The 15,292-nt window shown below is 44.5% G+C and overlaps 1 protein-coding gene and 1 long non-coding RNA gene across 6 annotated transcripts in view; one reads left to right on the top strand and one right to left on the bottom strand.

Annotated features, from left to right (window-relative positions):
• The window catches only part of LOC138769858 (uncharacterized), a 54,174-nt gene extending 50,456 nt beyond the window's left edge, over positions 1 to 3,718 (bottom strand). For all 4 annotated transcript variants that reach the window (XR_011359334.1, XR_011359336.1, XR_011359335.1 and 1 more), the window contains exon 1: positions 3,399 to 3,718. This is a non-coding gene — a long non-coding RNA (uncharacterized lncRNA). The remainder of the gene's footprint in view (positions 1 to 3,398) is intronic.
• A 252-nt stretch (positions 3,719 to 3,970) lies between these two features.
• Positions 3,971 to 15,292, top strand: part of ARHGEF12 (Rho guanine nucleotide exchange factor 12) — a 112,097-nt gene continuing 100,775 nt past the window's right edge. For both annotated transcript variants that reach the window (XM_069946485.1, XM_069946486.1), the window contains exon 1: positions 3,971 to 4,252. In XM_069946485.1, coding sequence (XP_069802586.1) covers positions 4,221 to 4,252 — 32 coding nt within the window. In that variant the 5' untranslated portion in view covers positions 3,971 to 4,220. The remainder of the gene's footprint in view (positions 4,253 to 15,292) is intronic.

A 15,292-nucleotide genomic window follows, 5' to 3' on the forward strand; every position in this document is an offset into this window, starting at 1 on the left:
CTTTCCTGCCTGACCCCTTCTATACAATTTGCCACTCCGATTGCTGACCCAGACCGTGTTACAAACTGGTTCGGTAGCACAGTGGGTCCACATCAATTGCCTGTTACAACAGTGAAGATATATAGAGATGTTCTGAATATTATATTGACTAAAGCAATATATAAACCAGCCAGACCATTGCTTTTAGAGCAGAGGGGTGGTCTATAAACTAGAGTTGTCAACAATGGGAGAGAAAAGCAGCATATCAGGAGAAGGCAGGTTTACTGAAATTAATAAATTATTTATAGTTGTAATATTTAACCTGACAAGCTCTACAAGTTTTACTGTTAGTTGAGATAGGAATATCCCTTTAAGTATAGTAGCCTTAGCTGCAGCTGCTGTTCAACCTTCCATTTGGGGGCTGGGTTCACACTATGTATATTTGAGGCAGTATTTGGTCCTCATGTCAGGTCCTCATAGCAACCAAAACCAGGAGTGGATTGAAAACACAGAAAGGATCTGTTCACACAATGTTGAAATTGAGTGGATGGCCGCCATATAACAGTAAATAACGGCCATTATTTCAATACCACAGCCGTTGTTTTAAAATAACAGCAAATATTTGCCATTAAATGACGGCCATCCACTCAATTACAACATTATGTGAACAGAGCCTTTCTGTGTTTTCAATCCACTCCTGGTTTTGGTTGCTATACAGCCTCACAAATACAGCCTCAAATATACATAGTGTGAACCCAGCCTTATAAAAATGTCTCTCTACAGTCTTATCCGCTTGATAAATCCTGTGCATCTAAAGCTTTCATACTCTGAGCTGGCATAGATTTAAAGGGGTTATCAAGCGCTACAAAAACATGGCCACTTTTGCACCACTCTTGTCTCCCGTTTAGGTGTGGTTTGCAATTAAGCGCCATTTACTTCAGTGGAACAGTGTTTCAAAACCTGCACCCAAACTGGAGACAAGAGTGGTGCAAAAGTGTTTTTGTGGCGCTGAAGAACCCCTTTAGGCTGTATTAGGAGGCTGTTTTTGGTATATTAGAAAACATCCTGTGCACAGGGACAACAAACCCACACTTGGCAAGCTGAGCACTCCTGGACCCAATTCTTATGTACACATGTAGGCTGGGTTCACACTACGTATATTTGAGGCTGTATAGCAACCAAAACCAGGAGTGGATTGAAAACACAGAAAGGATCTGTTCACACAATGTTGAAATTGAGTGGATGGCCGTCATTTAATGGCAAATATTTGCTGTTATTTTAAAACAACGGCTGTTGTATTGAAATAATGGCGGTTATTTACTGTTATATGGCGGCCATCCACTCAATTTCAACATTGTGTGGACAGAGCCTTTCTGTGTTTTCAATCCACTCCTGGTTTTGGTTGCTATGAGGACCTGACATGAGGACCAAATACTGCCTCAAATATACATAGTGTGAACCCAGCCGTACACTGTAGACATGAGTCAGTACAGGCACTTTAAACAGCCTACGGTGGTACAGTCCCATATAAAGTAAGCTGCTATTATTATTTTCTCAGCCATCAGCCCTACAGTAGCTTTTCTGGGGAAGAGTTTAGCGCATGTATGTAATATGTGAGTGGTGTGTTTGCAGCATGCATGTAATTTGTGTTGTGTGTACAGTGTGTATGTAATGAGCGGTGTGTGTGTGTGTGCAGCATGTCTGTAATGTGTGCAGCATGTAATATATGAGTGGTGTGTGAAAAGCATGTATGTAATGTGTGGTGTGTGTGCAGCATGTGTGATATGTGGTGTGTGGACAATGGATGTAATGTGTAGTGTGTGTGCAGTATGTATGTAATGTGTGGTGTGTGCAGCATGTATGTAATGTGTTGTGTATGTGCAGAATGTATGTAATATGTGGTGTCTGCAGCATGTATGTAATGTGTGGTGTCTGCAGCATGTATGTAATGTGTGGTGTCTGCAGCATGTATTGAATGTGTGAGTTGTGCATAATGTGTGGTGTATGTGCAACATGTATGCAATGTGTGCAGCATGTCTGTAATGTGTGGTGTGTGCAGCATGTATGTAATGTGTGATGTGTGTGGAGCTTGTATGTAATGTGTGGTGTGTGCAGCATGTATGTAATGTGTGGTGTGTACAGCGTGTATGTAATGTGTGGTGTGTGCAGCATGTCTGTAATGTGTGGTGTGTGTGGAGCATGTATGTAATGTGCGGTGTGTGCAGCATGTATGTAATGTGTGGTGTGTGCAGCATGTATGTAATGTGTGGTGTGTGCAGCATGTATGTATTGTGTGGTGTGTGCAGCATGTATGTAATGTGTGGTGTGTACAGGGTGTATGTAATGTGTGGTGTGTACAGGGTGTATGTAATGTGTGGTGTGTGCAGCATGTATGTAATGTGTGGTGTGTACAGGGTGTATGTAATGTGTGGTGTGTACAGGGTGTATATAATGTGTGGTGTGTGCAGCATGTCTGTAATGTGTAGTGTGTGCAGCATGTATGTATTGTGTGGTGTGTGCAGCATGTATGTAATGTGTGGTGTGTGCAGCATGTATGTAATGTGTGGTGTGTACAGCATGTATGTAATGTGCGGTGTGTGCAGCATGTATGTAATGTGTGGTGTGTGTGCAGCATGTATGTAATGTGTGGTGTGTGCATGTATGTAATGTACGGTGTACAGCATGTATGTAATGTGTGGTGTGTATAGCATGTATGTAATGTGTAGTGTGTGCAGCATGTATGTAATGTGTGGTGTGTGCAGCATGTATGTAATGTGTGGTGTGTGCAGCATGTATGTAAGGTGTGGTGTGTGCAGCATGTATGTAAGGTGTGGTGTGTGCAGCATGTATGTAATGTGTGGTGTGTATAGCATGTATGTAATGTGTAGTGTGTGCAGCATGTATGTAATGTGTGGTGTGTGCAGCATGTATGTAATGTGTGGTGTGTGCATGTATGTAATGTGCGGTGTGTGCAGCATGTATGTAATGTGTGGTGTGTATAGCATGTATGTAATGTGTAGTGTGTTCAGCATGTATGTAATGTGTGGTGTGTACAGCATGTATGTAATGTTTAGTGTGTGCAGCATGTATGTAATGTGTGGTGTGTACAGCGTGTATTGAATGTGTGAGTGGTGTATGTAATGTGCGGTGTGTGTGCAGCATGTAAGTAATATGTGAGTGATGGGTGTGACATATATGTTGTACTTACTGTCTATGCTGTGTAATATATAACCAGCACATAAAATCTGTCCAGCTTTAGTGCCTTACAATTTAGTGTAGTTTTCCTGCTGTTTCAATCTACAACTTCCATCACAGCTGGCCAGCCGGGGCTCTGGGCATGATGGGAGTTGTAGTTTTGCAACAGCTGGAGAGCCACAGGTAGGGGAGCAGAGCCTTGGAGGGCTGCGGCCCAGACACACCTTGCTCAGGGGCTCCTTGCTGTCCAGGTAGTCAGGTGACTTGTTGGGTAGTCACCAGAAGGAGACATTTTTCCTTATTGTCTATAACTTCAGTGAAGCAAAAACTACAGCAGCCGAGCCTGACAGGACGGCTTACTGAGAATGGACACAATGCCCCTACGAAGCAAATACAGCCACAGTGTATTCTAGGAAGAGACACACTTCAGCGTCATTGAATCAGTGTATCTTTCTGACTGGAAAAGAGATTCAATAAAGCAAAGAAAAAGTAACATAAAATGGAAGTCTAGCAAGCCCACAGCACATGCGCACTGAGACTGTTTTTACAGCAACGACTAAGTACCGCGAGACTTAGCGGCCCAGCTCCCGGCAGACGTAGTTCTCGCTAGTAAGGTTTTCCTGCCAAGTCCCGAGTCGCCAGTAATTGGTGGTGACGTTAGGGCGCCTGCGCACTTCACTGCAGGAATTCGCACAAAAAGTAACTCATCCAGGCAAGCGGCGTAAGCGCGCATGCGCAAAGAAATCTCGCGTAGATAGCAATTAACAGAGACGCGAGACTTCCTTGCGCATGCGCGCTGAGCACGATGAGTCCCGGAGAGGTGCTGGTACTTAGTACCCTTGAGTACCGGCAGAAGAAAACTCTTGTTTTGGTGACTTTTCATGTCTAGCTCTCCGGTCTCCGTTCAGCCATTGTCCCTTATGAGCTACTGCTTGGAGTTTCCATCCCCCTGCGGGACGGGAAGGGTAAACCTAAGCTCTCCGATCTAGCTAGAGTTGAACTAACATGCAACTTAGCTAAGGTAAGGACTATCCCAGAGGAACCCAATGAGTGGAACACAGTCTGCGGCCTCGGACAGGTGAGTGGCACGGGCTGGTCTGGGGGAGACTGGTGAGGGTGCAGGTCCTGCAGGAAGCCAAGCCAGGGGTGGCATCAGTCCTGGCTGGAGGGGCACAGGGACCTCCATGGTGTGTGACTGGGGCTCCAGGCCGCTGCCTTACTGGCAACTTTCTGGACTTGTTGGGAAAGTTAAATAAAGAAGTCTCCCAGTTCTCTGGATGTGAGTGAGGAGCGGGTGAGTCAGCGGGCGCCCATGGATGGTGCCACATCTGTAGCCGGCTGTACAGGTCTGTTCACATAGCGCTGCAGATTTGTTTTTGTTATTTTCAATTAACTTCAATAGGAAAATCCAAATCTGCAGCATTTTGGTCCCCAGGCTGCTCTTTGTTGGCTCTTGTATGGAGGTGGTTTTGAATGGGTGAGTGCCGCTGTACATTGCTCCTTGTGGTTCCATAGCGTTTATTGTGTTTTTGCATTCAGTTTCATTGGTTATTTTATTTAACCCCCAGAGGTTAGGGCTGGAGGTAATCTGCAGTGGTATGACTGCAGCGTCAGTCTTCTATAATCTCTACCGAGCGCCAATTCCTGCACTAGTCGCATGCATCACCCCTTCATACATCTTATACCGGTGGGCTTCCAGTTGTAGCAGAACTACAATTCCCATAGTGCTCATCATGGTGCGAGCTGTAGTTCTGCAACGACTGACAAATCCTGGAATGAAGAACATGGCCATACATTGTGCCGGTGTGCTAGCGTGAGAGTATAGATTTGGGTTCCAGTCCTTGCAGTATTTACATACATTGCCAATTATCAGTGTTCCCCAACCTGTGGCTCTCCAGCTGTTGTATAGCTACAACTCCAAGGTGTGATGGTATGGTGTTATGTATGGCGATGCACGCCATGGGTATGGTGTTATGTATGGCGATGCACGCCATGGGTAGGGTGTTATGTATGACGATGCACGCTATGGATAGGGTGTTATGTATGGCGATGCATTCCATGGGTAGGGTGTTATATATGGCAATGCACATGAAGGTAGTATATAATGTATGGCGATGCACGCAATGTTGTGAGGTATGGTGTTGCATGCAATGGTATAATATGATGTGTAGCAATGCACATAGTGGTATGATGTATGGCAGTGCACGTGGTGGCATGATGGTATAACATATGGCAATGGGCACAATTATTACAGGGACCGACTCCACATAGAAATCAATAAAAACAGACGCTTTCTTACTGATGCAGTGTTCCCCATCTGTTTCAGAACTACCATTCTCCGCGTGCCCTTACAGTCGTTGGTATCATGTTGGGAACTTCAGGTTTGCAACAGGTTGGAAAACCTTCTGTGACTGTGTCATTGATTGTTATGGGACGCCAAATTCCCATAGTAATCACATGCATTGCCATACATTAGTGTTTCCCAACTTCCATCCTACCCATAGTTGTATATAGCACTGTACATGTTTACACTGTACAGAGACTAGGCCCAAAAATATCAATGAAAAATGATGCTGAGAAGCACTGCCATACATTGTGTAACTGCGCCAGCTTTGGAGATGTCATGGCTTTGCTATTGTCTTTGACTTGTTACCTATCACGTGTTGGCATCAGTATAACGCAAACTTTTTTTAGAAATTGACTTTATTCTTTCTCTTTAATTTTTAATGGCACATCTGAAAGAAAAATTTATTGGCAGGCTTGCCAATTCTCCTTGCCAAACTCCTACATGCTTGAGGTTCACTGAACCCCTGAATAACCATTGTGAGAGTTGTGACAGTGACTACATCACTTGCCACAGTGTTGTCACCTAAGGATATAAGATACAGAAGAACAGACGAAGACAACTTAAAGGGATTGTCCAGTTTTTTTTTTGTCCCAATTGCTGTCTGGCCTTCCACAGGAAATTAGTCCTGCTAAATATTATCAAATTTTGTCAAATGTATTTACATTTTGCCCAGAAAATTTTGTAATATTTAGCTTCACGTTCCCTGTGATATAACTGACCTGAAGCAGGGAGAGTCGATGACATCACAGGTCACATGACACAGCTGAAGTTTTAATTTTGTGCGTTTTAGGGACAGTCAGTAAACTCTTAATTTGCTGTGGGCAGGGAATCACTCGAAGGAAAACCAGACGACCTCTGTAATTGATCTGTCAGTTACTTTATATCTCTATGTGATAAAGCTGCGTGCTGACCAATATGTTCACTGTCATGGCCCCCACAGGGCTGTCGCCCAGACAAAAGTTTACTATACCTTTTCACGACTTAAGTGGCTTAGCCCTCTCAGGACTATTAAAAAAAAAAAAAAAAAAAAGCTTGGTGCCAACCTGTATGTAAGTTGTGGCTGTATTGGTTGTCACCCTGATGCCCCAGTGATCAGTACTGTAGGGATCAGGGATTTTATTATGTAAGTGAGCAAATATTACTCTGCATAGATAATATAAAGATCCAGCAATGGTTTCTGGTGCATGTTCTCATCTCTTCTTTCTTCCTCTGACTGGGATGTTGCCTCTTCTCCTACTGGTGCCCAGTATACTCTCCAGTGCACACGTTCCAGTAATACAGACTGATATGTCTCTATACAGACAAACTGGAAGGATGAGCGTGCAGGAAGTGTCAGTGCATAAACAAAACCCTCCCTGCCCGGCACAGCCTCAGACGGCTACGCTCCAGCTCCATATGTGTTTGTATAAAACAATGGCCGCACAAGATACACATAGACCCCATCGACTTCTATTACCTGATAGAGACCTAAAGTGTGTCTTGTATGGAGTAGTGCAGCAGACTGAGCTATTCTGTATGGAGGCACACCGTAAAAACAACTTTTTACCTTGTGATATGCATTTTTTTGTATTTAATGGAAGCCTATGTACGGCCACATCGGGTAATAAGCTTCTGTCGATGCATGGATTTTCATGGAAACCTTCTTGCACAATCAATAATTTTATCAACAGGACTATTCTATTGCTGCTTTGCATTATATTGGTGTTTTTTCTAACCATTATATTGGTGCTAATTGTTTCATGTAACCTGTCCTAGGGCCTCATTCGTACATAGGTTTTGGTCAGTATTTAGCAGCCGTGTCTGTAAGCCAACACCAGGGGTGGGTCTGAAACACAGAAAAAGGTGCAAATCTTTCCATTTTAGTGTTTCTCTGATGTCCGTTCCACTCTTGGATTTGGCTGAAATTGCTGTCATGTGAAAGTGACCTAAGTTGTTTGTTCAGCCATCGCCCGTGCCCGAGACTCCCCTCTTCAGCCCGAGCACAGAGCTGTCTGATATCCACATTTAAAGTGACGGTGTATATGTTACCACTTCTGCGGTCCTGACATTAGCACACTGTCTTATATATCTGCATGGCTTTGTGACACTTTTTGGCAATGTATAAAGGTGATTGGTACTCACAAGGTGATGTCAGTGGACTCTTCATCCCTGTTTTAGTGTCCAGGGCCCAGGTCATAGTATTTCTCACCATGGACAGAAACCGAAAGCATTTACAAATTTTCTTCTGTCTCCTAATTTACAGACAGCGGGACAACCACAGGGTTTGTTGTCTGTAACCATGGAGACACATAGAGCAGTATTAGAGATGTAGACCAAAACTGGTGTAATATGTTTAATACACTCCATTTATTAAAAAAAAAACTACACTTGCCCTCCTCACTCCACTGTTATTATGATGTCAGTCCTTGCTGCCACACAGTGTCCATGGGTTGGCTGAGCAATCCTCCCTCCGCCACTCCCTCCTGCCCTGTATCACTGATGTGCAGGGCTCAGTGAAGGAAGAGACATGCGTAACTTAGGAAACATCTATCAGGTAACAAGCAAGGTATTATGGGGGACATTTATTAAGGCTGGCGTACTTCTATGCTAGTCTTAAAGAGAACCTGTCGCCTGGCCGACCCCTCAGTGGAGACCCTTATACTTAGCCCGTGCATGAAGTCCCGCTCCTGGACCCACTCCCGTTGCCGATATATCGCCTTCAGAAGCCCAGTGCACGCTAATCAGAGATAAGGGCGATATCTCGTCAACGGGAGCAGGTCCAGGAGCGGGACTTCATGCACGGGGTAAGTATAAGGGTCTCCACCGAGGGGTCGGCCAGGCTCTGCTCCGGCCAAGGGGGTTGACAGGTTCTCTTTAAATTAAACTAGGCCTCGCCAGATTTACTAAAAGGTGCACGCCTCTTAATAAATCTGGTGGAACATGCACCTACCACATAGTGGGTGCAGAAATCTACACCTGCTCTGGAGCCAGGCATAAATCATGATAAATTAGGCCTGCCCGCCCCTCAGGTGAGGGGACTGTACTTCACAGAAATGCTGTAGATTTTGGTGGAAAAAGATTTTAGGGGGTGCAGAGGGCTGGGGCAGCCATCCAGAGGGTGCAGGGTTGCTGGTAAGTCCAGGGGCAGGTGACTGGTGTGGCTATCCACCGTCATGGGGTTCTGGTGTGAGCCATACCATGGAGGCAGAACCCTATTGCCTGGGCCCTGTGGCAGCTGTGCAGTCTGCCTTCTTGGTAGCTATGCCAATGCCAGATTATAAAAACATGGCTGCTTACCTCCCAAAACAACACCGTCCTCAGTTTGGATGTGGCTTTGCAGCTCCTTTCCACTGAAGTGAATGCATTGTAATACCACACACAACCTGAGAATAGGAGAGCAGACTGACTTTAGTATATAAAGGATATATGGCTCTCCCATAGCAAACATCTTAAATATGTGCTATGAGATGTCTCATATAGAGGAGGAAGATGGCAACCCCAGAAAACATGTACAAAAAAATAGCAGGATCTGTCCACTTGGCTGTCTCCAAATACCCCTTAAGGGTACAAACCCACTTGACGTATTTGCTGCGTGAATCAGTCTTAAAAATAAGCAGGCAAAACGCAGGTTGGCTTTATATAATTGTTCTGTGTTAAAATACGCAATTGCGTATTTTTGAAGCATGAAGCTACATGCGTTTTTCGCACAGGTTGTTAACAACTGATACTTTGCTAACAACAAGCTTCACGCTTCAAAAATACGCAATTGCGTATTTTAACGCAGAACAATCGTATAAAGCCAACCTGCGTTTTGCCTGCTTATTTTTAAGACTGATTCACGCAGCAAATACGTCAAGTGGGTTTGTACCCTAAATACCAAAATGTCAGATCTCAGATTGATGTGTCATAGATGGTGGTTGGTGGGGGCGGACATCATTATTGGAGTTCTCCTTTAAATGGCAGATTTCAGTGAAAGGGGAATCCTAAAGTTTTCAACAATAGAAAGTATAATTTTGCCATTCCATTTTGTGCCCTGTAAGGGGAGTCGCTTGTCTTGTCTGGAGAATCACTTTTTAGGGGTTTTCCAGGTTTGTACAATTACAGATAACAGTACTGGGATCCGGATGCCCCTGGTTTCTGATGTTCTGTATAGTCTGCGAGAGTAGACATAGGGCGGCGGCTACAGGGCCTGTGCTATTTATTTATGGTGGACGGATACCAGGGACAGTAGCTGCTGGTCCTTACAGCTTGCTCTGCCGCTTACATTTTAATGTTGCTCTCTATTGATGTCTGTGGAGCATCCTATCATTATTAACTGTGTCCTTGAATGGTCGGCTCCTAACAGCTGCAGTATATGGTCACCTCTAACAGGTCCTTGTCCCCAGCCTTCCAAAACATTTAGATTGATGGCATATATGTAATCTTTATGGCCAGCTTTAACCCTTAATACCCCTGCACAGTGCTTATTTCTTCTTCAGGATGTGACAGATCCAGAAGCACCATGTAATACATCATGTAACTGCACTACTTTATTTTCATCCTCCTCTTTAGCACCTTGGGGCCTTTGTAGTCGGTGGGATTCTACCTGCTATTATTGGTCAGTTAGACTTGTGTCTATATTTATAGCGATCTGTCATCTTCTTTTATTATATTATTGAAGGGGTTGTCCAGCAAAAATCTTTTTCTTTCAAATCAACTGGTGTCAGAAAGTTATATAGATTTGTAATTTATTTCTATTAAAAAATCTCAAGTCTTCGCATACTTATTATCTACTATATGTCCTACAGGAAGTGTTTTATTTTCAGTCTGAGGGTGGGTTCAGACTGAGGAATTCTTGCGGAAAATATCCGCGGAATTCCATCAGCTGTCCGCCCACACATCTGGGCGCCTTTCCGGCGGCCCCTTAGACACCATTCTATGGGCCGGCATATTCCGCTATACGCTGAAAGAAGTGTCATGTCACTTCTTTCAGCGGATCACGGAATACGCTGGCCCATAGAATGGTGTCTATGGGACCATCGGAAAAGCGCGTGCCGGTGCGGGCGGACAGCTGACGGAATTCCGCTGACATTTTCCGCGAAAATTCCTCAGTCTGAACCCACCCTGACACAGTGCTCCCTGCTGACATCTCTGGCCGAGACAGGAACTGTCCAGAGCAGGAGAGGTTTTCTATGGGAATTCATAGAAAACAGAGACAGAGTTCCTGTCTCAGCCAGAGATGTCAGCAGAGAGCGCTGTGTCAGACTGAAAATAAAACAACATTTCCTGCAAGACATACAGCAGCTAAGTATAGGAAGACTTGAGATTTTTTATTAGAGGTAAATTACAAATCTATATACCTTTCTGATATCAGTTGATTTGAAAGAAAAAGATTTTCGCTGGATAACCCCCTTAATAGCAAACCTAAACAATAATAAAAGCATAATAAAACAAACAAAACTCCTATAAACTCTGAGGACCAGTTTTAAAGAGGATGTACCACCAGGTACCTCTTGAATTTAACACATCGATAGATCGGTGCCGTCATGGGGAAGCCGGTGCCACGGTCCGTTTTTCGAACTGTGGCCCGGTTCCCGTGTACGGCGCCGTTTTATCCAGCGGTACCGGGCCGTGCTGAAGCACTGGAGGTCGGCCGGCCTGCCGCCAGTAGGAGGGAATTCCCTCCCCTCTATGACGCGCCTCCATTAGAATCAATGGAACTGGGCTGCGGTTTGAAAAACGGACCACAGCACCGGCTTCCACATGACGGCGCTGATCTATCGTTGTGTTAAATTCAAGAGGATGTACCTGGTGGTACATCCTCTTTAAGAAGTTGGTCGCTATAGGCAAATCAAAGCTGAACTCTCACTGGTCGCTGTGGGCAAATTACACTAGTTCTGTTTTACACGGATTGATAAGTCTCGGATAACATGTATCTGCCAGGTTTAAAGGGAACCTGTCAGGTAGGAGACCGAGGCAGAACCCACCCTTATACCCCGTAATTAAGCTTTGGATACCCACTCTCTCCTCCCATTGACGCTCTAGACACCGGTCCCTTTGCTGAGAAATTCCCACCGCTCGCCTTCGCATTCATTATGCTAATGAGCAGAGATTATTCTGCCGTCAGTAGGAAATAACTGCAAAATTCACCGGCTCATTCTAGCCAATGGTTGGGATTAGAGACATCCGGACCCGAGCTTGATGTAAACGCTCAGACCTAATCAATAAAAACCTTTGACATGTCCATACCTAGTCTACTAGTAACTATGGGGGAGATTTATGGCACCGTCTCATACTGAAATTGTCTGTGTTGCCCATGGCAACCAGTCGGCTCTTTATTTTACCACAGCAATGTGATAAACTAAAGCTGAGCTGTGACTGGTTGCTAAGGGCAACACAGAGCGCCATGAATCTCTCCTGTAGTTACTACTACACCAGGTTTGGACATGTCAGATGTCTTGGTGTTCACATCCCAACTAGAGATGAGCGAACCTCAAGCAAGCTCTGGTTTAGACGTCTCAAATCTCAACCAATCTCTAGAACGAGCCGGTGAAGTGTGAGCTAAGCGATTCACTCCCCTGCTCTGTGCCATGTGACTGAGACAGACTCCTAATGTAATTCTATGGAGCCGCCTCAGGCACACAGAGAGCGGGGAGAGAAGCACGCAGTAAGGTTATGTTCATACTGAGTAAAACGAGCAGAATTCCACCTGTGTCAGTATCCCATGTCACCTCTTTGAGCGGCGGCAGCGGAGGAGCGCGCACCCTCTCATTCGCTTACAGCACCACACTGAGTTGAATTCCGCCGTATTTGCTCAGTGTGAACATACCCCAACAGGCATCTCTCCCTGCTTCTCCTAGCGATTGGTTAGTGGTCATTCACACGCGGCTGTGTCAGTACACTAGCTGTTTAGGGGCTCCTGACATCATCATCATGATGTTGGGCGCTCCCAGGTCCAGTCCGCAGAACATCGTTCGCGTACGGACTGAATTCTACAGACATGTGAATGACCTTTTAGTCTGAACACTCAGGAAACCTGCAATAAAATCTTTTGACATGTCTCTCTAGGCAGACTGTGGCCATCCAGCTGTTGAAACATCATGCCTGGACAGCTAAAGCCTGGACTTTGGCTGTCCAGGCATAATGAGAATTGTAGTTTTGCAACAACTGGAGGGCTGCAGGTTTAAAAGGAATCTCTCAGCTGCAATTCCTATTCCACACTCCTGACACTGTTAGAAAGCTGTTAGGTCAAGGAGACACATGGTCCCTTTCATATATCAGTCTGTGCTTCTAAGATGTGGAAGATGTTTTTTTTTTTTTTTTTATACAGTAAGAAGCGTTAAAAAGTAAGCTGTAACACCTTCTACCTCCCCCACCCAATACCTGACCCTGCTTGGGTTATTTGGGACTCAGCTTCCAGGTGTCAATCAAGCAGGGAGGGAGGAGAGAGGAGACATTACAGCTTGCAGCTATTCAGGAGCTTAGAAAAGCTGCTGTGACTCTTTGTACAAGAGAATAAAACCATTTTTTACCTACTGGCAGCACAGCTGGATATATGAAAGGTAGCATGGGTCTCCTTATCCTAACAACTATCTAAGGGTGCCTTTACACAAAGAGATTTATCTGACAGCTTTTTGAAACCAAAGCCAGGAATTGACTTGAAAAGAGGAGAAACATGAATTACTGCTGACAGATTCCCTTTATCACCCTTGCTCTAGGACATATCAAAAGTTTTTTTTTACACTGTGACAGGTACAGTTTAAAGCAACTCTGTACCCACAATCTGTCCCCCCGAGCTGCTTGTACCTTCAGATAGCTGCTTTTAATCCAAGATCTGTCCTGGGGTCCGTTCAGCAGGTAATGCAGTTACTTTCCTAAAAAAACAACTTTTAAACTTGCAGCCTCTCCGTCACTCCTCCCTGCCCTCTTCACCATTAGGAATGTCCCAGACAGCATTTTTTTTCCTATTGATCACCTTTCTGAACACTGAATTGTCACGTATAGTTTCCTTGAACAATGGTTATTGTTGCAATGACAGCCGTTGTTTAATGACAGCGGCCAATCACTTTAATTACTATGAAATCCCAGCCGGAGTGTATACACACTGTGTACACTCCGGCCAGGATTCCGTGCTGCCGCACAAAATTGACTGCAGAAAATGAAAAGTGCGGCTTCGGCCATACTTTAAATTGTCTGCTATAGTTAATTGGAATGTGGGCACACACGAATGTGCCTGTATTCCAATTAAAAAGTGATGTTCACAGACAGCGGCCATTCTGTGACACGGCCGTGTCATACAGCGTCTAAACGTGCCCTAAAGATCTGGCCAGTTCAAAATTGTAGACTACTTTATAAATAAAATGTGATATGTGGGTCAGACATTTGTTTTTTTTTCTTTTTTAGAGAGGTGAGCACTGAATTTCTGGGAGTCCCCAGTGTGGGTGGCATACGATGCCCAGTTCCTGCCCCCTCCTCTGGTGTGTTACATGGTTTTGTATGACCATAGTGTGTAGTAATTCATGAGGCTTATAAAGAAACACATCCATTTACATTCGTCCCTCTGGCCACCGTACACAAGGCTCTTCTGTGCCTATGCGATGTACAAACAGCTCTGCATGCTACAGCCAGGCTATTATCCCATCACTTTTTCCATGGTGCTGGGGACACTCAGGTACTGTTCCTTCGGTTTTCTTTAGAAACATTGGATTTTCCATTCATGCTCCCTCTAATCCAATTCTATTACTGTCTGTTTATCATATGAAGTAAGAAGCAGTCTCTTATATAATACCTCACTTTCATCACTCAGGTCTATTTCAATGAAAATCCTCAATCTGTAATTTCTTAAATGCTTGCTTCTTAGGCCTTGTTTAAATGGGGTCTGTGATTCACTCAGAAGTATTGTGCAGTCATCTATGCACTTTAATACAACTGTATGTAACAGTCAGTGGTAGACATTAGTGTGTAGGGCATACAATGGCTGCATACGGCAGACATGCATGTTACCAGGAGCCCCGATGGGCACATCATCCTGTGTGGGGTAGCTATGACTCTCTATGGCATCATTGTAAATTCTTTACAAAACAATGCACACTTCTGGTTTATTCTGTGCATTTCCATGAGCGAGGGCATAAAGCCAGGGAAGAACAGTCATTTACAACCACCTACCTTACCCCCTGTGTGTACGCTCGTGACTTATTCATGCATGTGGCCCACACAGCCTGGATATGTAAGAACATCCAATCTTTTAGCAAATATAGAGCAGATGTATAGAGTCTGCAAATTGTATAGCTTGTCCTTGTTAGGGTAAATTCACACGGGCGGATCTGCCGTAAGTCTCACGCTCAAAATCCGCAGCTAATCCGCAATACACGTAAGTGCGTGTTTGATTGCGGGTAAATCTACATCTAAATCTACCTACATGCGATTTACCGCCAATCAAACTTACGTGTATTGCGGATTAGCTGCGGATTTTGAGCGTGAGACTCGCGGCAGATCCACCCGTGTGAATTTACACTTAAAGGGGTTATCCAGCGAAAATCTTTTTTTTTTCTTTCCAATCAACTGGTTTGAGAAAGTTATATAGATTTGTAATTTTCTTCTATTTAAAAATCTTAAATCTTCCCATACTTATTAGCTGTTGTATGTCATGCAGGAAATGTTTTATTTTCAGTCTGACACAGTGCTCTCTGCTGACACCTCTGTCCGACACAGGAACTGTCCAGAGCAGCAGCAAATCCTCATAGAAAATCTGTTCTGCTCTGTACCGTTCCTGTTTTGGACAGAGGTAGTAGAGAGCAGTGTGTCAGACTAAAA

Source organism: Dendropsophus ebraccatus, chromosome 12, assembly GCF_027789765.1.
Source record: "Dendropsophus ebraccatus isolate aDenEbr1 chromosome 12, aDenEbr1.pat, whole genome shotgun sequence".
NCBI lineage: Eukaryota > Metazoa > Chordata > Amphibia > Anura > Hylidae > Dendropsophus > Dendropsophus ebraccatus.